The sequence below is a fragment of the Corvus kubaryi genome, unplaced genomic scaffold (assembly GCF_017639235.1).
Source record: "Corvus kubaryi isolate FWS band 111438036 unplaced genomic scaffold, C.kubaryi_AGA036_p1.0 37382, whole genome shotgun sequence".
Taxonomy (NCBI): domain Eukaryota; kingdom Metazoa; phylum Chordata; class Aves; order Passeriformes; family Corvidae; genus Corvus; species Corvus kubaryi.
In genome coordinates, this window is record NW_024581124.1 from 6,043,526 (window position 1) to 6,065,328 (window position 21,803).

Consider the following 21,803-nt stretch of genomic DNA (forward strand, 5'->3'; position numbering starts at 1 on the left):
ACCACCGCCCCGCCGCCCGCGGCCAATGCCCGGCGCTGGGCGGGCCGGGGGCGGCCCCGCGCATGCCCGCGGCCCCCGCGCCTCCCGGTTCCCGGGACGGTCCCCGCCGGCAGCGGTCGCGGTGGCAGTCCTGCTCCGCCGGGCTTAGCTTGCAGTGGGTCAGGAGCATCGCCAAGCGCGGGTGCTCTTCGCTCGGTGCTTGTGCCGAGCAACAGCGGGAGGGTTCGTGGTACGGACCTCTCCTGCGGCCTCGTCCGGGGAGGAGAACCGCGAGTTTGACGGGGCAGAGCTCGAAGCCGCCCGTGTTCGGGGTTCGGGTCCCACACAGACGATGCCTGGCGCTGGAGCGGGTTCGCAGCAGGGCAGGGGCGCACAGCTGTGTCCGTGGTACCCAACAGCGAGCGCGGTGTCCAGAGCTGACATGGCCGGGACCAGGATGGAAGAGGGGTGATGTTCCCCTGCTCCCGAAGAGGAGGAAGGCTGACGGATGGCTGCAGGCGCACGGAGTGGGGTGAACAAGCCGTTCTGCAGCACAGCAAGGGGCTCGCACACAGCAGCTGCACACCATCATTAGGGGTTTTAGGCTATTCCTGCAAGAGCACAGAAAGAATCTCTACTGTGCACATGTTCAGAGGATCAGTGGAGATTTTACACACAGAAGCAGTTTGCTGGCACGGATCCACTCACAGAGGAATTTAAATTAAACCAAAATGTATTTTTCTGGTCAAGTTTTTCAGTTTTTTTGCTTGCAGGTGTGACTGTGAAAGTTTGGATGTTCTTATTTTCATGGGGTTTAGGAAGAGATGCTCCAGATGAGTCTCTACAGAGAAGTTAAATGTGCCTGGAAATAATTTTAAGTCCCAATCCTGCCATTTGCTGTATGTAGAGTAGGAAGAATGCATTTTATTTTGGACAGGATATGATGAATAATATCAAACACTGGAACTAGTCAGGAGAACTAACACTGGGACTGCAAAAGCCAAGCTTGGAACGACTTGACACGTGCTGCATGTTGTGAATCCAGCATTAATTATCTACTTTTGGCAGATGCAAAACGCCAGTGCAGGTGAATGGGAGGGATGAACGATGAGAAATGCAACACTGTGACACCCAGAAATGCAACACTGTGACACCCAGACCAGCTTTTTCATGCAATTCTGTCACAACGGTACAAAATACTGATCTTCTCATGCGCTGCCATCAGGTACCAGGGCAGCCAGGAGGGGAACAATCAGTCCCCAAATACCTGAGCTTGGCAATCAATTGCCTAAGTTACAGCAACAACTCAGTGAAAATATATCTATATATCGTTCAGGAAACTTATTCCCAAAGTTAAACACCACAGGATATTGCACAAAGTTCCAGGGGAGCAGGAGGATGAATAATGGTGTGTAGTCATGCTTTCCTGACAAAGGTGCTTATGAACACACAAGGACGAGAAGCAGCCTGAGCAGAATATTTGGAGAACACTCTGCAGTACCTCAGGGGAGCAGCTATGCTGTGAAATCATCGTTTTGCCCGAGTTAGAGATGAGAAAAAGTTTATGCCACAAGAATTTAGTATTACACGAGTTCCCATTGTCCTGTTCAAGTGCACGTAGAGGAAAAATGTAATAATGTAAGGAACACATGTGGCAAGGCTAGAACTACTGCTGAGATAGGTGAAAAAACAGCACAGTTTGTGCTGTGGGAAGCAGTAGCTTCGATGTTGGCCTGATCCAAACTCACGGAAAACGACTTGGCAGGAAAAGTCTCTTATCCAGCCACGTACGTGACCTGCAGCTCCTCAGGCTCAGCTTGTCTTGCAGAATTTTGTCCACACGTGTGCACACCCTGTGCCTGCTCTGACACAGCAGCACTGCTGGCTCACACCTGGAGCTGGAGGGAGGGAGCAGAATTTACGGATGTAAACCCAGCATTTGTCAAGACAAACGCGTGTGGGTGTCACCACGAGTACAACAATCGGAGTTTATTGGCAAAACCCAGCACACAAGTATTTCACTGGAAGGCCAGATTGTGTGTTAGTCTTGAACTCTTCCACACGTCATTAAAACAGCTAGTCATGAAACAGGCTGCCTTGAGCTCCAGCATGAACTTCTGTATTTCTGTTTGGAAGGTTTAATTGGCAATTAGCGCTTAAGCACCGTCACGAAAGGAATGGGTTTTTAAACAGTTACTCTCCGGTGAAGTAGAAACTGGACGTGCCATGACTGTGTTTCCTTGTGCGTGAATAGCTCACAAGCTGCGCTTCCCTGTTAACGTCCTCAACATTGGCTACTCCCCAAACCTCTCCCTAGCTGCAGCAAGTTCGGGTTTCCCGAGTTGCAGCAGCAGCAGCAGCTCCCTCCCGCCTGCCCTCCTTCCCTCCGGAGCCGCCCCCCCGCTCCCCTCAGCCCCGTTTCCCGCCTCCCGCGCTCGCACCGCCCCGTTGCCGGGCAACGCCCCCTCATCCTCGCTCCGCGCGCCTCGCTCCGATTGGCTCTCGCTGCCCCCGCCCCGCCTTTCCTCCCCGCTCATTGGCTGCTCCCGCGCGCTGGCCTCGCCTCCCGCGCCGCGCGGGCGCTGCCCCAGCGCTGTGGCGGTCCCGCTGCCCTTTGTCTCCCGGCGGCCGCCGTAGCGCAGCCCGTACGTGGCAGCGGGGCGGCGGTGGCCAATGAGCGGCGGCCCCGTGCGCCGGAAGGGGCGCGGCGCGGGCCGGAAGCGCCGCTCGGTGCCGCCGCCGGTCGCTCCGCCATGTCGCCGGTGCGGGCGGTGCTGGCGCTGGTGGCCGCGCTGGCGGCCCCGGCCGCCGCCTACTTCGTCAGCATCGACGCGCACGCCGAGGAGTGCTTCCTGGAGCGCGTGCCGTCCGGCACCAAGATGGGGCTCATCTTCGAGGTGGCCGAGGGCGGCTTCCTGGACATCGACGTGGAGGTGCGGCGGCGGCGGCGCGGGCCGACCTTGGGCAGCGGGGCCGTCCCGGGGCCGGGCCCCGCGCGCTGCGGCCCCGCTGTGTGTGGGTCGCCCCGGGGGCGAGCGGAGGCACCGTCAGGAGCGGGATCACGCCCGCCCGCGGGGGTTTGGGGTGGTCCGGAGCGGGGCCGGGCCCGCCCTCCGGGGCTTGGGGCGGACCCGCCGCGCTGCGGGAGCTCCGTGCGGCGGGAGCACCCACGGCCCGGCGTGGGCGGCCTTGGGCAGGCCCGGGTGCTCGTGCTGGGTGTCGTCTCTGCCACTGCTGCACGAGGCTGTGCTGCTCGATGTGTCCACCCTTCCCTTGGGATTTTCGTCCTCACTGCTCTCGGTGTAGCCTCGTCATAGTAAGGTATTTGGCGGGAAGAATGACCAGGGTTGCTCTCTGGAATCAGGTGCTGCCTGTTGAGGAGCAGCGTGCTTCCCCTTGGATCCAAAGGTGTTGGTTTTAATTAGGGTGGGTGGCACCGGGAAAGTTTTGAGCGAATACTTATCTTCAAAGAGGTATCAAATCAGTAGAGGATACTGAGTAAGAATTGCTTTCATCGTGTTACAGAGCAGAGAGTTGTTTGGGATATTACAGACATGGGAGTTGTTGCTGGGAGTCCTGTAAGAGTTCAAAATGGCTGTGACCCAGGACAGGGTCTGGAAGCTGTGAGATCCCTTCATGTGTCACTAGTGGAGGCTCAGCAGCAGTTTGGCCTGGTGGGATGGGAATTTAGGATCACAGTGACCCTGAGAGCTCAGAACTCAGGTCTTTAGTCCATTTGAAACGGTAACTGCAACAATGCCCAAATGTGTGTCTAAAGTCGATTGGAGAATGTGTTTTTTTCCTTTTTGTTTTCCTTCAGACATCAGAGATAACATTTCCCTTGCAGTTGTTAATTTGACAAACAGCCAGGGTTTGTGGTTTACTTGTTCTTGACTGCTTATCTCAACCACAGGAGGCCAGGGAGAGAGGCTTTGTATGACTTTCTTTGCCAAGAAGTTTGTGGGGTTTGTAAAAAGAGATTTCTGTGCAGGGAACTGCACCAGTGGGTTGTGGGAGGGAAAGACTGAAGTGTGCCAAAGCAGCCAGATTACAGATGGTGTTGGTGCCTGTGGCTGGCTGAGTGCAGAGCGTGCTGGCAGTGCTGTGATGGTGCATGTGAAACCTCTGTGTTTGAAATACAAACGTGTGCTTCTCTGTTTTCCCCACGCAGATTACAGGGCCCGATAATAAAGGCATTTATAAAGGCGATCGAGAGTCCAGTGGAAAATACACCTTTGCTGCCCACATGGATGGAACTTACAAGTTTTGCTTTAGCAACAGGATGTCCACCATGACTCCCAAGATAGTGATGTTCACTATCGATATCGGGGAAGCTCCAAAGGGGCAAGACATGGAGACAGAAGGTGAGGAAGAGTCCTGGGAGGAAATCAGCTCCAGCTTGGGAGCTTTTCCCTACTTGCATGACCTGTGAAATTGAGTAGGGCTCTCAGGATTCCCGTTCCTTCAGGGGTAATTAGCTGTTCTCTTGCACAGCTAAAGTGGATGTTTTTAGGCCTCGTTACACGATTTAATGCAAAATCACCAGAGAACCCCTTGGCCATCTGCAGAAACTAATGCTTCCATCCTTTAGCTCTTCATCAGTGCCATGCTCTGGTTCCCAGTAGGCTCAGCAGTGTGTAGCCTTCTCCATGCCTCAGTTGGTAAATGTGCTAATACAAAACTTTTCCCCTAGCTGTGTAAATGACTGTTTTATCTGCAGCCTTTTGTCCTGTACCTGTGTTCATCTCTTACACTTTCCTCTAGGTGGTGGAGATACCTGGGATGGTATGTGGACTGCTTTTTGAAAGCTCCTTAGCATCTTGTCTCTGGCACATGTTCATTCACTAACAGCTAACTTGGCTTTTTCTCTGTAACATTGGTTTGTAGCATGAGAATGTCTTTTTTAATAAACTACCTAAAAGGTCTGATTCTGAGCAATGCTGAGCACCTGCAGGCTCCCACTGGCAGGTTTATACCCTGAGCAGCTCTTGGGATCAGGTCCTTGCACTGGCCATGGCAGTTTGTCTTCAGGTGGCTATTTATGGCTGACAGAAGATTTAATCAGTTTAGGTGAAATTGAACTAAAACACTGAACATCCAAGAACGCTGGATGTTTTTGGCAGTGTTTGCTTTCTGTTGCTAAAGGGGATGTTGAGTAATCAAGAGCTTTTGGAAGCAATAAGCTGCTTGTAGGTTTATGAATTATTACTGATGTATCAGGTGAAAAATTCAGACTTGTCATTTGCTGTAAAAAAATGAATGTATTGTGTAGCAAGTTCTAAAGTTTATTTAGATATCACTAACTCTAGCTAGAAAGGTAACAAATTCTTGTTTTCTATTTTAGCGAGTAAATAACTGAGGGCACTGAGTGCTTGATGTCACTTAAAAAGTAACACATTCCTAACTTTGGACTTTTGTTTTAAAGACTCACTTAAATCTTTCATTGAGTCTGCATATATCTGTTGTAAAGAATATTAGTGCAAGAAGACAATTTTCTGAAGTGAATTTTTTCAAGTGTGTTTAGACTACTGCAACTGTAGTTTCTTCTCTTACTAATAAACTGCACTTACTGCAGTGACCAGTTGGCCATGAAAATAAGAGATTTGTGATATTAGCAAAGTGAGTGTGATTTGCACAACTATTTAGATTTTAATTGTAACTTGTACGAGTGTTGTTCTCTGGTCCTCCTTTTTGACTGTTCCCCACAGGGTGTGTGTTTTGAATAGCTCTGCTTTCAGACTGTGATCTGAAACACTTAATTTACAAATAAAACTGTAGTAAGGTAACTTCCAAGTCAAGGATGTCCCTTGAAAGGAAAATGTGTTGGGTTTTGTGACTTTTTAAGAGAGCTGATTGCCCAGGGCATGTCTGTGGAATGATATCTCAACCTGATGCTAGAAGACTTTTGCAAATGACTTGCCTAATCTATAAATTTGTGAGTGGACAGTTCTTTGAGCGTGGATGTGTTAAAAAGATCCTGTGATTGACAGTCAAACCACTAAATCTTAGATCGCTGAGCCTTCCATTTGCTGAACTGCATCAAGCTGGTTTTGTGTTACTGGTTTGGTATTTAACTCCTCTCCTGCTTTCACAACGCACCAGAAATGAAGCCTGTGCCAGGCCCCCTGGGCATTGTGCCCTCTGAATGCTGGGCTTCAGCTAAACCTGAAGATCACAGGCTGTGATTTTTTGCTTCAGAAAGTGATCTCATGATTTGCCAGCATCATGATCTTAAGCTAAATTCTCAGTCGTTCTATTTTTGCAAGCTTAACAACTAGGAAAAGCTGTCATGTTCAGATAATTTGCTTGGAGTATATTGGATGATATGAAAATAGATGTTAGTGTGTGGTATTGATCTCATGCGCTCTTCCATTCTATTTTTCTGGAAAAGTATGTGCACACTGGAAATACGGGGTCTGTAGTGAGTCTGAATTGTTTGTCTCCTCCTATTTGGATGTGGAGAAATGTTTTCCCACTTGTTAAATGCCACAGAGACACTTTAGGGAAAGTGGTGCTACAAAAACTGAACTTGGCTGTAAGGATAGAAAGTGTTCAGCTGTACTGGCTGCGTTTGTCAGAACTTCTGCAGCAGGAAATTAACGTTTAACTGTTGATAAATTCGTTAAAATTGTTCTTTCAGTCACTGACAGACTTTCTGATGCTTCTGAAATTATTCTGCAGCTCATCAGAACAAGCTCGAGGAGATGATTAACGAGTTAGCAGTGGCCATGACAGCTGTGAAGCACGAACAGGAGTACATGGAAGTCCGTGAAAGAATACATAGAGCAAGTACGTGTCTGACTTCAGTCAATGCCTTCTGCCCTCTGCAGTGAGCTTGTAAATGACCATTTAAATATGAGTCCATGAAAGCTGTTCCAAGTGACTTAAAAAGTAATAATTTAAATCCTGAAGGGCCTGCCCATAGAGTAAAGAATGTAGGTGTTGCTTGCAGTCATCTTTAAATTGGCTTCCCCTCATGTAATGAGGGCTGCTATGCAAAATAACATTTGCTTAAGTGGTGTCAATTCTGTAGCTGCTGGAATGATGCATTCATGGAGATAGCAGTGATGATATTATTTATCCATGTACAAGGGCATGCAGGGACAGGACAAGGGGGGGTGGTTTTAAACCGAGAGGAGGTTTAGATCAGATACTGGGGAGAAATTCCTCCCTGTGAGTGTGGTACGGCCCTGGCACAGGGTGCCCAGAGAAGTAGTGGCAGCCCCATCTCTGGAAGTGTCCATGGCAGGGGGTGTGACTGGATGAATTTTAAGGTCCCTTCCAGTCCAAACCATTCCATGATTTGATTCTCAGGGATAGACTTTGGTTGAACTATTACTTCACCCTTGAAGTGGATGTGGTTTAATAATTGGGCCAAAGTCTTTTTTTTTAAACATTTTGTTGAAATAGAGCAGAACTTCTGTTACTTTCATGGGGTAGAGAATCAAGGGCAATTCTTTTTAATGTGAAAATACAACATTAGATAAAAGCACTGTCTCCTCAATTATTTGAAGCTATGAATATCTCCAGTTTTGTGACATTTGTTACTAATGGTTGGATTTAAGAAAAATCTGAATGTTTAGAACCAGAGATGGTCACCCTTCAGAGATTAGACCTGCTTAACTTCAGCAGCTCAGAGGCCAGAAACTTGTAAGGTGGGCAGAATAGAGAAAGATGCTGCAGTGTATGTCCAAAGAGGGTTTAAAACCAAACTGTTCAGAAAAATCCCCCCTCAGATCTCATCTCTGAGGCTGCAGGGCCGTTCTGGGACACCTGTAATGACACAACACAAACCCCAGTGCTCTATGTGCAGTGTTCCGCTTCCATGGCAGAGTGTTTTAAGTTTAAATGCTTGGTTACTTACTACTTTTCTTTCTTTTTTTTTCCCCCAACAGTTAATGACAACACAAACAGCAGAGTGGTTCTTTGGTCATTCTTTGAAGCCCTTGTACTAGTTGCCATGACACTGGGACAAATCTACTACCTGAAGAGGTTTTTTGAAGTCCGAAGGGTGGTCTAAGATCCTTCTGTGGTCCTGGATTTCAGTTCACTCTTTACCAAACATCCTGGTCACAAAAAAAAAAGTCATTTAGTTTCTGAACCCTCTTTACTGAACTGTAAAACTTATTTGCTTATGTTCCTTCCTAGTTAAAAAAAGAAAAAAAAAAGAATTGTTTTTATATATCTTCTGTAGCAAAAGCTGTGCTGAAATCTTGTCACTTTATTGGCATCATTTTTTTTTCCACTGAGATCTGCCCACTCTGTGTGCTAAGCGAGGTCCAGGCAAGCTGCAAACTCTGTAACTCACTCTAGTAACAAGCTGCTCTGTCTTTTCTAACTTTTTTCCCTGTTTCCATAAGCACTTGCAGTTCCAGGGAAACGGTACAAGGCCCTAACGTGACTGTTTGCATTTTTACATCCTTAACCCTGCAGTAGGTGTTCTGAAATTGAAATAATCCCTTCTCCACTCACATAAACTGCCAAGGAAAAGTTTAAAATCCATACCTAGTTGCTATTTAAAAGATTGTCATCAGCAACTGTCTTAATGATATCAACTTCTTCCCAAAGTTCTTTTAAATTCAATAGATGATACGAAAATGCTCTTTCTCCGCTCATCACCAAATGTCCCTTACACGGTTTTTAGTCTCGCAGAGGTTTTATTTGGAAGCCAATTGTGTGCAGTGTCTTGGCAAACACTCGTGAACCCTTTGGCTTTTGCAGGTCCAAAGCTCAGACTGTTTGCCCGGTGCCCAGGGCATAAGTGTTCAGGAAATCTGGATTCCTGAGGCCAAAGGGTTCCGGATTCTGGGGGTTTAATCCACGCTATGCAGCCCTTGTATTTAAGTGCAGTGGCAAACTCTGCCATTATCTGATCAGAATTAGCATAATGCTAAATACTGGTGTGTTTTCTTTTTTCAGGCACATGTAGATTTGTTTTTGTATAAAGTTACTTTCCTCGGTTATCTGATGATTGGTTTAAAAATTTAAGAAGCGTCTGATGTGGGTGCTGAGCCAGGATTATGTTGTGACTGATGTATATTAGTTGTAATCATTTTTGGGGGTGGGGTGGGGTCTTTTCCAGGGGGGAGCCTCTACAAGTAACACACAACAGTTTTGTACAATTAATTTAAAATTTGTTACAGGTTTTCATGTTCCAGGTAAAGTTTTTTCAACCTTGGGCAAACACTTGGCAGCAGTTCTTCAGAGAGGTGGCTGTTACACCTTATTGCAACTGTTGTGTGCCAATATTTTTGTGTAAAACACTGAAAATTGAATTCTAAGATGTACATTTAAAAATTGCTCGTGAATCTAAATATGACCCAGGTTCGATAAATAAACAAATTCTTTAAAAAAAAGAAGCAGCTTTGGTTTTTTGTTTTTTTTTTTTTTCTTAGATGCTTTAAGGAAGTACAGATTAACACAAAGGGTTTCTTATAAAGTAATTTGTTTAGTAATGGCCACAAACTAAACCACAAGATGTTCTACATCAACATGATGAAGAACTTTCCATGGAAGGTGGCAGAGCACTGGAACTGCCTGGGGAGGTCGTGGATTCTCCCTCTGTGGAGACATTCCAAACCCACCTGGATCTGTTCCTGTGTCACCTGCTCCAGGTGACCCTGCCTTAGCAGGGGGCTCGGACTGGATGACTCCAAACGATTCTGTGATTCCCTGCTTTCTTAGACCATCAGGAATTTATCCAGAGACCCTCCCACTTCGTGGGCAGGTAGAATAAACTTCAGGTAGTTCTGAACCTGTATCTTAGGTTCTGGGTAGTCGGGTGGCACAGAGCTGCTGTATGACCCGCAGAAGTACTTAACTGCGGTAGGCAGCTCGCCATAAAAATAGGAATTTTTTGCTAAATCCAAATTTTGTTGTTTGCTACGGAGCTGAAGCATGGCAGGGGCTGGCGGAACTGCTGTGCAGCGGAACGGGAGGTGCCGCGGTGTGTGTTTCCGCAGAGCCCCGCCGCGGCGGCCCCGGGGCGGGGGAGCGGCGGGGCGGTGACACCGCCCGGCCAAGATGGAGGCGGTGACTGAGGGCGGCTGGGGCTCGCTGCCGGTGCCGCTGAGCCCGGGCGTGCTGCGGGCGCTGCGGGAGCTCCGCTTCCACCAAATGACCCCGGTGCAGGTGCGGCGGCCCGCGGCGCTCCCGGGGACGGGGAGGCCGGGCTGAGGAAGGAGGGCGCGGGCGGTGTCGGGAGCGCCTGGGCCGGGCCAGTGGCGGTGCCGCGGCCGCAGCCCCGCGGTCGCAGCAGTCACCGGATCGTGTAGCAGCGAGAGAAGCCGCATCCGTGACTTTCTCACCGGCTCCGCTTTGTGATGTTCACAGCGAGCTCTGATGTCTCGGAGGAGTTTCACCTCTGTGAGATTTACCACCGATTCACCTGCTTATGTGATGCTTCTCTTTTTTCAGTCTGCGACCATCCCGCTCTTCATGAGTAACAAAGATGTGGCTGCAGAAGCGGTGAGTCTTCCTTCGTCCAGTTCGTTGTTTTCCTGGCTTGTCTCTGGAGCTGAGGGAGGGCTGACGCTGTTTCCACTCTCACAGGTCACAGGCAGTGGGAAAACGTTGGCATTTGTGATTCCCATACTGGAAATTCTTCTCAGACGGGAAGAAAAATTAAAGAAAATGCAGGTGAGATTAAAATATTCAGAGTATATTTTTATGATGTGCCAATAAGATTTGAGGACTTCAAAAAAAGTGTCTGTAAGGAAAATGGCACACACACACAGTGACTGTGTGCTCAGCTCTTTGGTGTAACAGTAACAATAAACTGTTTAAAACTTGAAAATGAGTTTGGGGGGCTTTCATTGCACTTAGATTCTTTGTCATGATCAAAACAAGTTCTGAGCTGTTAGAAAAATGTCCTAAGATATGGAATACACTGATGTACTGCAAGAGGCATTGAATGCTTTTTAGCATCCATTGACCTTGAATACATTTTAGTGTGCAGAGAACTTCACTGTCATTTGCTGCTAAATGTCATTATTAGACACTGCTGTTGGAGCAGATATTTTGCACCTTGGTATAAAATCTTTCAGAGATATTTTGGGATGTTTTTTATATTTTACTGTATTTCTGTGGAAATATTTTGTCTGAAACCAAACTCAAAATCATGGCTCATATTCACTTAGCTTGTAAGGGACAATTCTGTCCAAATCTTTCTTTTCTCCCCCTACAAATTCCTGTTTTTCATGTGCAGGTTGGAGCTATAATTATCACACCAACGAGGGAGTTGGCCATTCAAATTGATGAGGTGCTGTCACACTTCACAAAACACTTCCCCATGTTTAGGTGAGTGAGCTTCATGATTTTCATGACCATAGTTCCTTCTGTCACTCATGAACCAGCAAAACTTAAAGATCACTCAAATCTTCCTGTTTTATTGTTTTAGTCAGATTCTTTTAATTGGTGGAAGGAACCCCATGGAAGATGTTGAGAAGTTTAAGGAGCATGGGTGAGTTGTTTGTTTGTCAGTGTCTCAGAGCTGTGGTTTTCTCTTTGTCAGGGTTTTCAGATCAGAGCTGTGGTCCTGCTGGTGCTGGCATGGGATGGTGCTGCCAGAATCTGTTGGGGTGTGCTGGGAAATTGTGGGGTCTGTTCCTGGAGTGAGGTACAGCTTGAGAAGAGGCTCTTAAGTGACATCAGCACTTAAGATGCACTTATCTGCTGTTTGAGTGAAGAGCAGGGCTGAAAAGTGTCTTCAGTGAATATTTCACTTCTCCCTGCTCATTAATTTCCTGAAATTGTTTGGTGCTGATACTGATGATGAAGTTTTGAAGGAGTCATATTTGCCACTGGGTTTTGCATGGAGGTACCAAATATTTCCTGTAGCTGATACTTGCTTTCCATACTTGCTGATTATATTCTAAACTTCTGCTGTCACGAGGGATGTGCTTTCACCTGGGCATTTTTCCCCCATCCCACGGCATCTGAGAGGCACCGAAATATGAATGCAGTTAGAAGTGACAAAATGAAATTGTTTCATTGAAGAATGCAGGGCAGGCTTATGCTGTGATAACAGCATTAGGAGTTCTCCCAAACTGCTCACCTTGTAGTTAGGGAATTGCTCTGTGTGTGTTCACCAACAGTGGGAACATCATCGTGGCCACCCCGGGCCGCCTGGAGGATCTGTTCAGGAGAAAAGCAGACGGGCTGGATCTTGCAAGCTGTGTGAAGGCTCTGGATGTGCTGGTGTTGGATGAAGCAGACAGACTTCTAGATATGGGCTTTGAAGCAAGGTATTGAAATAATAAATTCTAGTGGTTCTTCTGAGGTTTTAAATGAGTTCCTGTATGATGGATGTGATTGAACGTGGCCTGCAATGACCTCCAAAGTTAGATTTGTTCTGTTTTGTTCTTTCATCTTTGCTCTGTAACTACACAAAGTGGTTGCTAAGGGAGAAGAGAATCAGGAAATGTGGAGCCTTGATGAATACAGAGTTTCCTTTGTTGAGATGTATATTAGCATATCTCTATTAGTGCTTGGTTAAATACCATTGTTTACACACCAGAATGGCTTAAAACACTTTAACCAATAGGCTTTGATCTCTATTTTCTTTCTCTCAAAGTTAAGATCATTATTTCAGTAGAAATTTGTCGTGTGATAACAAAGCCTATTTTGCTTGTAAACTCCAACTTCCAGCGATGAAACCTTTTCCTGAGGGTAGCCTTGGGACAGTTGCATTTTCCATGTGCTTACTTGCAGCTTAAATGCCATTCTGGACTTTTTGCCCAAGCAGAGAAGGACAGGTCTGTTCTCAGCTACTCAGACTCAGGAGGTGGAGAACCTGGTGAGAGCAGGCCTGCGGAATCCCGTCCGCATCTCGGTCAAGGAGAAGGGAGTGGCAGCCAGCAACACCCAGAAGACCCCAACGCGCCTGGAGAACTATTACATGGTGGGAACCTGGGCTCTGACAGAGCTTCTTGTTCCCTCTCCTTTTTTTCCTGGTTCTGTCAATAAGATTTTAAGTCTTGGCCACTTAGGATCACGTTAACAGAGGAGCCAGAAGTCCGTTTTTTAACTTCCCTCTTCTCTTTTGTGTTGTTTAGATCTGCAAGGCAGATGAAAAATTTAACCAGCTGGTGCATTTTCTTCGGCAGCACAAACAGGAAAAACATCTGGTCTTTTTCAGGTAATTCTGTTTGTGTTTCACTGTGAGAACAGCTTGGTGTTTTATTACTTAAATTCCAAAACTGTGCCCTTTGTTGCAAAGGACACAACTATTTTCAAAGCAGTTAATTTTGAGAGCTGTTTTTTAGAATATGGTGCCTACAAAGAGATTAATCATTGCTTCATGTCAGGATTGTGTTATTAAGCAAAACATAAATTTTACATGCATTTTTAAAGTAAGACATGATAGATATGTTGATAAAAATTATGTGCATGTTTTAAACAAAAATAGTGTATATTTTTGAAAGATCTTAGGAAACTCTAGCTTGACTATCTAAACCTGATTAAAAATACAGCATAACGTTTTGCTTTTATGCCTGTCTTTATCACAACAGCACGTGTGCCTGTGTGGAATACTATGGGAAGGCTTTGGAATCCCTAATTAAACAGGTGAAAATAATGAGCATTCATGGGAAAATGAAGCACAAGCGTAACAAGATTTTTACGGAATTTCGGAAGCTCCCAGGGTGAGAACATGGGAATGGGCTAAACCAGCCAGCAGACAAAATAGGGAGGGGAGGTGGTTTTGTCTGACTGTTCTTCTGCTGCTGAAGTGTGGAAGGATGGCTCAGGTGAAGGGTGCTGCAGGCTGGTTCTGACTGTATTGATGGTATCACAAATTGTGCTGAGGTACCCAAAGTGTGACCACAAACAAAGTGAAAACGTGACTGGAGCATGTCCACCCTACTTTAGATAATCCATGTGGCAGCACAGGAGGTGGACACACTGCACTGTCTCTTGCTGCAATCACACATTAGCCCTGATGTTTAACCAAACTGATAGCAAAAATCACCTTTTCCTGGTTAGTAACCGGAGTGGAAACCCAGGATATTACTTTAGTAGTGTATGAACAAGAACATGGCAGTGCTGTAACCTACCCACAGGGAAATGTTCTTTGGCAGCTTTGCAGGATGCTGTTAAGAAACTCTTGCCTCATCAACTGTCATTTTTTTTATTGCATGGGACCTGAGTTTTAGCTTTTTGTATTATGAGAAAAAAAATTACCAGCAGATTGTAAGAACAGCTGTTTGAAAGAACAGCATGGCAGTTTTGCCATGCTAAAATTGTCACTCAAGTCTAAAGTCTTTTATTAAACATTTATTACAGTACATTCAGCTGCGGTGGATGCAGTGCTGATTTAAAGTTTGCATTTGTAATAGGGAATTGATTTGTCTTAGAAATGTAATATATATAAACCCCAATAATTTTCATAATGTTATGTAGAATTTTAGTTGGTGAAAGCTGCAATTATCTTATATTTAGTCTCTTAAAAAACCCCAAATGTTTTAAAATGTTTCATTCCTCACTCTCCAGTGAAGGTACAGAACACACAGCTGTGAGGAGGCTGGCTCTCCTCAAATGACAGATTAATGAAAATCCACTTTTTCTTCTTCCTTAGGGGCATTTTGGTGTGTACAGATGTGATGGCCCGTGGCATCGACATTCCAGAAGTGCACTGGGTGTTGCAGTATGACCCACCCAGCAGTGCCAGGTACAACTTCAGATCCTGAGAACCTTTTCTTTCTGTTTCTTGTTACTGTGCTGTTCAGATATCAATCAGGAACACATTTAATCACTTCCTGGAAGTTAATCTGAGAGAACACACAAAATAATGCAGAAGCAAGGGAGGTTTTTGTTGTCACTGCTGTGAATTGAAATGACTCTGTGTTGTGTGTGTGTCAGTCAGGTGGGTGATTGCCACTTACATCTGTGTGCAGAGGTGACTCTGGGGTAAGGCTTTGTTTGAGAGTATCAGAGAAAGAGAGAGAGGTGACACTGGGGTGAAGGAGAACAGAGATGAGAGCAGGGACAGAGCTCTTCAAGGAATAGTACATGGAAAGCTCACAGGAGAGGAGCTTTTCCATGTATTTTAACTTTAGCTGTCATAATTCTTCCTACAGCTTGCCTGAACTTCACTCCCAAAACAGACACCCCTTGCTTTAGCCTAACAATTGAGTGGGGCTGCCACACGTCTCTTGTGTTACACTTTGCTAATTCCTGTTGGTTTAGTTCAGAGGCACATAGCACACTGTATTTTCCATCCCACAAGGTTTGCCCTTTTTTCTGCCTAATGCTTCCAAGTCCAACTGAGCTCTCCTCCTGTTGGGTTGTTTCAGTGCCTTCGTGCACCGCTGTGGTCGCACAGCGCGGATTGGCAACGTGGGCAGTGCACTCGTATTTTTGCTTCCCATGGAAGAATCCTACGTGAACTTTCTCTCAATCAACCAAAAGGTGAGTAGGCTTTTATTCTACCCCAAAGCAGGAAAGAGCAAGGGCACAGACTTGACTGATAGGAGCTTTGAAATCAGAATTTCTAGAACCTGAGGTCGTACACATGGGTAATGTTTTAGCAGAGGTGCAGAACTAAAAGGAAACAAGAGCTGCTTATTAATCACCAAATGCAGCTGTCTGTTGGAACATGATTGCTCAGTGTTACCTACTGGGTTTGTAGGAGGAACATGTGATACAATGAGTAGGAAAGGCTTTTGTTCTTAAGGGTGTAAATTGAGCATTTGCTGAAGGGCAGCACTGCCTTACGGTCCTGCCCCAGCCTTGCCACCACCAGCTCACACACTGCAGCCTCTCTGCTCTTTACTTAAAACTCCTACAATTTCTCATGCCTGCTCCTGCACTTGTGGGATTAATGGTATGAATTCTCTAGAGACCTCCTAATGAGACCAGAGCTTGATAAAGCAAGAGCTGAAGATGTTGCCTCTCTGGAGCTGCAGTGTGAGAACTCTTCTGCTGGGCCAGGAGCTGCTGTGTGGGGCCGATGGGCAACTGGTGTGTTGGAGAGACCAAAGGGAAAGGGGCTCAAAGCTGACTGAGGATTAACTGGGCAAGAAGTGTGTGTTTGAGGTTTCACAGTGCATTTCACATCATTTGGTTGAACTTTTCCTTTCATTTTGCTGTTTATTTTCTGGTTCCCAGTGTCCCATGCAGGAAATGAAACCGCAGACAAATGTGTTGGATCTTCTTCCCAAGCTGAAGTCCATGGCCCTGGCTGACAGGGCAGTGTTTGAGAAAGGGATGAAAGCCTTTGTGTCTTATGTCCAGGCTTATGCTAAACACGAATGTAATCTGATCTTCCGGATAAAAGGTAATTCCTAGCAGGGCTGGTACCTCTTACTGTTTTTCTCAGATAACAAAAGCATAGTGTTGTTGTCCACAAGCTTCAGCTACTGATTCTGGATGTCAAAGTCACTTTCTGCACCATCAGATTTTGACAAAACTCCTATTTTTTTCAAGCAGCTTAAGAGAAAACATTAAATTATGGAGCTTGACCAAACTCATAAAAGCACAAATAAAACTGACTTAGTATTGTTGCTAGTATTAAGGCATAGAGTGCAAACAATACATTAAAGTAACATTGGCTTTTTTTTTTCCTTTCTCAGTTAAATTAACTTTTTATCCAGCAGGAAGCTGACTTTATAATCTTTATTTCAACAGATCTGGATTTTGCCAGTCTTGCCAGAGGTTTTGCATTGTTAAAAATGCCAAAGATGCCTGAACTAAGAGGAAAATGTTTTCCAGACTTTACTCCAGTCACTGTTAATACAGACTCCATTTCATTTAAGGATAAAAACAGAGAAAAGCAGAGACAAAAGAAATTAGAAGAACAAAGAAAAGAAAGAGAGGAAAACGAAGGGAAAAAGAAATTTGTAAAGAATAAAGCATGGTCAAAGCAGAAAGCCAAGAGGGAGAAGAAAAAGAAAGTAACAGCTAAAAGGAAGCGTGAAGAGGTAACTGTGTCCATTCCTTAACTGCAAGTGATTACTGTAGTCTTTCCAATGGCAGAGAGCCCTCGGATTTTAGTGTGGTGGAACTGATGGCTGTAAAATAACTTTTTTAGGACTTTTACAAGCAAAGCTTAAAAAAATTAGAGAGGTTTTTAAAGCCAAACACTAAAACAACTTCTCAGCGCTGATGCTGGTCAGTAATAGGATTTTTATTTCTCAGAGGTGCAGGAGTGTGGCCTGAGGGTGCTTTTGTCAATTTTCAGCAAGTGTAGCTGAGAGTTTCGGTTGCCTGGGTAGGAATTGAATATTATTTCCTGCTTGGATGTTCCTGGCAAACTCTGAGTTCAGTCTTCTCGTGTGTTCTGTATAGAACTGCATAGAATGAAAACCTTTTGGTGTTGTGTTTAATTTGTTGTTTTTAACTGCCAACAGGGCTCTGATATTGACGATGAGGATATGGAAGAGTTGCTGAATGACACAAGACTCTTGAAAAGATTAAAAAAGGGAAAAATTAGTGAAGAAGAGTTCGAGAAGAAACTAACAGACAGCCAAAGGCTCAAAGCAGAAACTGTTGAGGACATAGAGTCTGAAGGCTGACAGTTACTCTATAATCACATTTTTACATTAAAACACTGATTATTCAATAAAACTGGATTTCTGTTAAAAAATGATACAGAGAACAGAACTGATCTAATTTCTTCATAGAGAGACCTGGCATCCATAAAGACACAGAGCCTGCAGTTGTTGAGAACAAAGCTAAAAGCACCACTCTGGTGTGGCAGGAGCTGCAGGTTTCCATCAGCAGCCTTGTGCATGTTTTAATTTTGGTTTTTTCAAGTACATACCAGGTACAGCTCAGTAACAGCACGTCTCAAAATCAGTCTGGATACACCATAAGGTATTGTATTTTACAGTATCAAAATACTCCACCCCTCTTTAAAATAATTTAGTTGTGGCCTTTAGAAGCTGTAATAACTTTGGGAATTTTTTCAATAGTGGTCCATAATTATGTTAATCCTTATAATGTCGTTTCCTTGCCATGTTCATGTATCGTCTTGCAAGTTCTTAGAACCCTGATAGTGACTGAAGATGACACGTCCTTGTGCAGGCAGTCTCTGAGTTACAGGTAGAGTTTAATGAGTTCATCACTGACAGCTGATGGAGTCAACACACCGAGGTCTGTGAACAGCAGTGTAATCAGTGATGGGGAGGTGTAATCAATCCAGGGGTGCTCCTCTGTTAGATTCTGACCCGTTTCCAGAGTGCCTGCTTTGTACTAGAGGGAAACAGAGACCATTAGTTATTAACAACTGCAAGTTAAATCCTCCTTTGGGCAAGAGCAGTGCTACAGCCTCAAGCAGATGTCTGTGGTAAAACTGAATGATGTCAAGTGCACAGACTGGTGCCACTTGGTCTCAGCTGTTTTATCTTGTGTAAAAAGTACAATTTGTAGTTCTGGAGTTCATTGGTTTCACTGTTTCTTACCCTCAGCGGCTCCTGCCCTAAATGAACTGCTTTAGGAACAGAGTATCAGTATCAAGACAAATTACGGCTCTTTGGTGCATGACTGTACCATGGAGCAACCCCGTAATATACCACAGCACAGAGATCCAGATAAACAAAGATGCTCAGAGGACAATTTTTCACAGACACACCAGTGTGCACCTTAGCTGGGTAAGACAGAACTGGAGTTTCTCTTACCTTAAACCTATCAGGGACATCCTGTTGATTTAGAGGGAAAAGTCTTACAAACTTGAAGCTTTCTGCTACCACATAAAATGGCTTATTCTGGGCTTTGGCACACACAGCAATTTGATTGGTGCCAATCTGTGGAGACAGATGGAAAACAACATTGCAGACTCCGTGCTTGCGTGACAATATTGCCCAGTTTCCAGCAATTAACATTTACTGGATAACATCCAAATGGAAGAGACTTCTCAAAAGCCTGAAACACTTCAAAGAAAGCAAACTTTAAAAGTCCAGAGTTTACAGAATGAGGTAAGAAACTCACAATTACCTTGTTGATAATGCCTCCACTTTCAACTACACCTTCAGCACCAACTAACACCAGGTCCACTTTCTCCATAATGTAGCTGTTAAAAGGGGGGAAAAATCCAAGGCTTACTGGGTAATAGGACAAATGACTTGCTGAACAGAACAGAAATGAGTAATTCAAGCAATCTTCCAATTTTCTGCACTAGTATCATCTACCTCTTGTATGTCCAAATGCTGTTACACATCCTTGGAGGGAGATTCCATCTGCTCCCTGCAGGAATATTAAGTAGCCGTATCTTCCCCAGCCACAGCGGACCCTGGCAACTGTGTAAATGCTGGAAGAAGCTGAACCCTGACTGGGAATGACACTCAACTACAGAAAAAAAGCCTGTGATAGGATGCTGATACACAGTGAAGTGTAACTGCACCGTGATAACCGTGGCCAAATCCACAGGATGCTCCTCATCCAATCCCCCTTTCCTGACATCCCTCCAGTGGGTTTTGTTAAGTGAAAAGAAAGCCATCAACTAAGTAATTTGAATAGATTGAATGTGCTAAGGAGATCTTGAAGACTTGCCCAGTCAAGCCAGCAGCTTCCTGAGATTCAAGGTGCCTTGGAGGCAGTCTTGGGCATTCTGAACTTACTGGTGTTCAGATTTACTATAGTTGTTCCTTTTCTCATGTTTTGGACTTGTAAGAAGCAGTGGGAATTTAGAAAATGCTTTAAGAAACCACAAAATGGTAACACTTCTGCAAATTAGGAAAAAAGTGGCCTCTTTGTGTAGCACCTCAGTTCTTTTTTACAGATCTGTACAAGTTCTTAGGTCTGGTTCTTTCTTTCATTCCAAATGCAAAATCAAATGCATGTGTTGTAGCTGACACATTCTAATTGTGCACCTAAAGGTGTAACTTGTTTAGCCTGTTGGATGACTATGACAAACCAAGTAATAACCTCTGGAGTTTGAACAAGACACTTACATGTAAGTTTATTTTGTCTTACTATCATAATAAAATTGTGATGAAAAAATTAAAATTTATGACCAGACTTACCCAACTGCAGCATCCAGAATCACAGTCACGGGAATGTTCAGCTTCCTCAGGGCTTCTGCCATTGTTTGCCTATTAAAGAAAATGTTTGGACCTTAAAAATCTTTTTGTTTTTAAAGACAATGAAAGGAAAATATTGTCTGAAAGACTGAAACCTGTGACTGCCCCCATACCCCTGCTGGTAGAACAGAAAATAAGTTATTGTATAGAAATGGAAGGAATTGTTGGTGTGGTGCTACGTGTTGTTAGTGATGTGCGTTACCCAGTGTGCAGGGTTTACTCCTTCACTTATGCAACAATATCTGCTCTGAAGTAATTATTTGGCATCTTCAAATGACATTGTTAGCTGTATATTTTACTTTGCTATGATTAGCATAATACTGATTATTTTAGCCTACTTCTTAAAGAGACAATTATAAATCAGTTGTCTCCCATCTCCCAAGGGAAAAGTAGGTTGCCTGGCACTGACTGAAAGTCTGTGAACCTTTGAGGAAAACCTAGATAACACTAATTGGAGTATCTAGTATGGGAAGTTAATAACCAATATTTTTTAGGGTTTTTTTCACTTGTTCAGAGTAAAGTGATATTAGTGACACTTGCCATTTAAAATGCTCCAACCAAGCCTAGCAGCTTTTCTTAGGGCAGGACAAATTGGATGGTAGCTATAACTTACCCTGTTAACCAAGATAAAAACCAAATTAATGAATACTTGCCCTGCTTGATCTGGCTGTGATTCAGTAACATAAACACTGAATCGCTTCTTGGACTCCACAGCTGCTTCCAACACCCTGAGGACCACCCTGGAATAGGCATGTGTCAGTATTCGCTGCCAGAACAAAAAAAATTCACACGTTACTTTTGCCGAGCCTTGGGAAACCTTTACTTTTGTTAGTAGTGTCACGGCTTGTTGTGCAGAACAATGTGGTGCAGAAGCCACCATCAGACTCCTCTCCCCTCCTGTTACTCCCTCACTGCAAGCAGCAGCAAAACCGAACAGGAGTGACCCTGTCCCGGCCTACTCACAGCACCATCTCTGATGAAAGGGTGACACAGCTTGGCGATTTTATTCCTCGAGAGAGAGACTTTTGTCAGGAAGATCTCCCCACGCTCGATCATGATTTCTTTGCACTTGGAGTAGTCCTGGAAAAGACCGGGATGCCCGCTGAGCGGCTGGAGGCTCCCGCAGCAGCAGCAGCAGGGCAGAGCGGGGCAGCCCTTACCGAGTACTCCAGGGAGGTGAGGCTGATGAAGCGCAGGAAGAGCTCCCCGCCGGAGGACACGGCCACCGAGGAGTCCACCCGGGACAGGGTGTCGATGGCGCCCCGCAAGCTGTTCCGCAGGCCCTGGATGGTCTCCCCTGGGGACAGGCAGAGACACGCGGTCACGGCCTCGCCCTGGGGACACCCGGAGCTCAGCGGGTGCTGAGCCCCGCCGGGCGCCGCGGGGTGACCCGGCCCCACCTCGGTCCTGCTTGAGGAAGCCCAGCAGCGCGCGGATGGCGGCCACGGCCGAGGCGACATCGGGGTCGTCCCTCAGCTGCGCCCTGAACGTCTCGATCAAGTCTGAAAGGCAACGGGGAGCGTCAGGCCCGGCCCGGCCCGGCTCCTCCCGCGGCTGCCCCGCGCCCCCGTTACCGTCCGTGCCCATGGCCGCCCCCGTTACCGTCCGTGCTCATCGCCGCTCCGCTCCGCCCGCCGCGCCGGGGCGTGCCCGGATGAGGAGCGCCGGGCCGGGGCGTCATCTGCGGGCGCCGGAGCCGCTGCTGCCCGGCCGGCGCGATGAGCGCGGGTGAGCGGCGGCAGCGGGGCCGGGGTGCCCCGGCGGGGTGTGGGGGTGTCCCGGCGGGGTGTGGGGGTGCCGCGGCGG

At 45.9% G+C, this 21,803-nt stretch overlaps 4 protein-coding genes and 1 long non-coding RNA gene across 10 annotated transcripts in view; 4 read left to right on the forward strand and 1 right to left on the reverse strand.

The window, feature by feature from the left end:
* The first annotated feature begins 2,637 nt into the window (after positions 1–2,637).
* TMED2 (transmembrane p24 trafficking protein 2) lies at positions 2,638–9,338 on the forward strand. The gene is given in 6 exon segments (XM_042034755.1): positions 2,638–2,718; positions 2,721–2,912; positions 4,151–4,343; positions 4,744–4,764; positions 6,661–6,768; positions 7,875–9,338. Coding segments are annotated over 6 exon segments (705 nt in total). The 5' UTR covers positions 2,638–2,652; the 3' UTR covers positions 8,000–9,338.
* A 635-nt stretch (positions 9,339–9,973) lies between these two features.
* Positions 9,974–17,566, forward strand: DDX55 (DEAD-box helicase 55). 2 transcript variants are annotated; one of them, XM_042034756.1, is made up of 14 exons: positions 9,974–10,110; positions 10,312–10,446; positions 10,531–10,617; positions 11,186–11,277; positions 11,378–11,440; positions 12,075–12,224; positions 12,691–12,880; positions 13,035–13,117; positions 13,491–13,622; positions 14,555–14,647; positions 15,273–15,387; positions 16,087–16,255; positions 16,606–16,898; positions 17,328–17,566. In XM_042034756.1, exons 1-14 carry the CDS (start codon positions 10,003–10,005, stop codon positions 17,490–17,492), a joined length of 1,875 nt encoding a protein of 624 aa, XP_041890690.1. In that variant the 5' UTR covers positions 9,974–10,002; the 3' UTR covers positions 17,493–17,566. The 2 variants fall into 2 exon arrangements, with proteins under 2 accessions (XP_041890690.1, XP_041890692.1); XM_042034758.1 differs by having other exon boundaries at positions 9,975–10,110; positions 10,396–10,446.
* A 103-nt stretch (positions 17,567–17,669) lies between these two features.
* On the reverse strand, positions 17,670–21,640 carry EIF2B1 (eukaryotic translation initiation factor 2B subunit alpha). 2 transcript variants are annotated; one of them, XM_042034763.1, is made up of 9 exons: positions 21,600–21,640; positions 21,398–21,499; positions 21,158–21,294; positions 20,961–21,077; positions 20,651–20,763; positions 19,941–20,009; positions 18,913–18,988; positions 18,597–18,722; positions 17,670–18,171 (listed from the first exon to the last, which is right to left on the reverse strand). In XM_042034763.1, the coding sequence occupies exons 1-9, from the start codon at positions 21,610–21,612 to the stop codon at positions 18,016–18,018; spliced, it is 909 nt and encodes a 302-aa protein (XP_041890697.1). In that variant the 5' UTR covers positions 21,613–21,640; the 3' UTR covers positions 17,670–18,015. The 2 variants fall into 2 exon arrangements, with proteins under 2 accessions (XP_041890697.1, XP_041890698.1); XM_042034764.1 differs by lacking the exon at positions 21,600–21,640 and adding an exon at positions 21,572–21,599.
* Positions 18,722–19,944, forward strand: LOC121667757. The gene is made up of 2 exons (XR_006017147.1): positions 18,722–18,893; positions 19,196–19,944. It is a non-coding gene; the product is annotated as an uncharacterized LOC121667757 (long non-coding RNA).
* The window catches only part of GTF2H3 (general transcription factor IIH subunit 3), a 5,225-nt gene continuing 5,058 nt past the window's right edge, over positions 21,637–21,803 (forward strand). For all 4 annotated transcript variants that reach the window (XM_042034759.1, XM_042034761.1, XM_042034760.1 and 1 more), the window contains exon 1: positions 21,637–21,725. In XM_042034759.1, the coding sequence (XP_041890693.1) occupies positions 21,716–21,725 (10 nt within the window). In that variant the 5' untranslated portion in view covers positions 21,637–21,715. The remainder of the gene's footprint in view (positions 21,726–21,803) is intronic.

Excerpts from the sequence above, each read along its gene's own strand:
- DDX55 (XM_042034756.1), top strand. The coding sequence starts at position 10,003 with ATGGAGGCGGTGACTGAGGGCGGCTGGGGCTCGCTGCCGGTGCCGCTG. Across the intron at positions 12,881-13,034 it reads GCCTGGAGAACTATTACATG|ATCTGCAAGGCAGATGAAAA; the intron begins GTGGGAACCTGG and ends TGTGTTGTTTAG. Across the intron at positions 15,388-16,086 it reads TTCTCTCAATCAACCAAAAG|TGTCCCATGCAGGAAATGAA; the intron begins GTGAGTAGGCTT and ends TCTGGTTCCCAG.
- EIF2B1 (XM_042034763.1), bottom strand. Across the intron at positions 21,078-21,157 it reads TCACCTCCCTGGAGTACTCG|GACTACTCCAAGTGCAAAGA; the intron begins GTAAGGGCTGCC and ends GGTCTTTTCCAG. Across the intron at positions 18,723-18,912 it reads GTGGAGGCATTATCAACAAG|ATTGGCACCAATCAAATTGC; the intron begins GTAATTGTGAGT and ends CTGTCTCCACAG.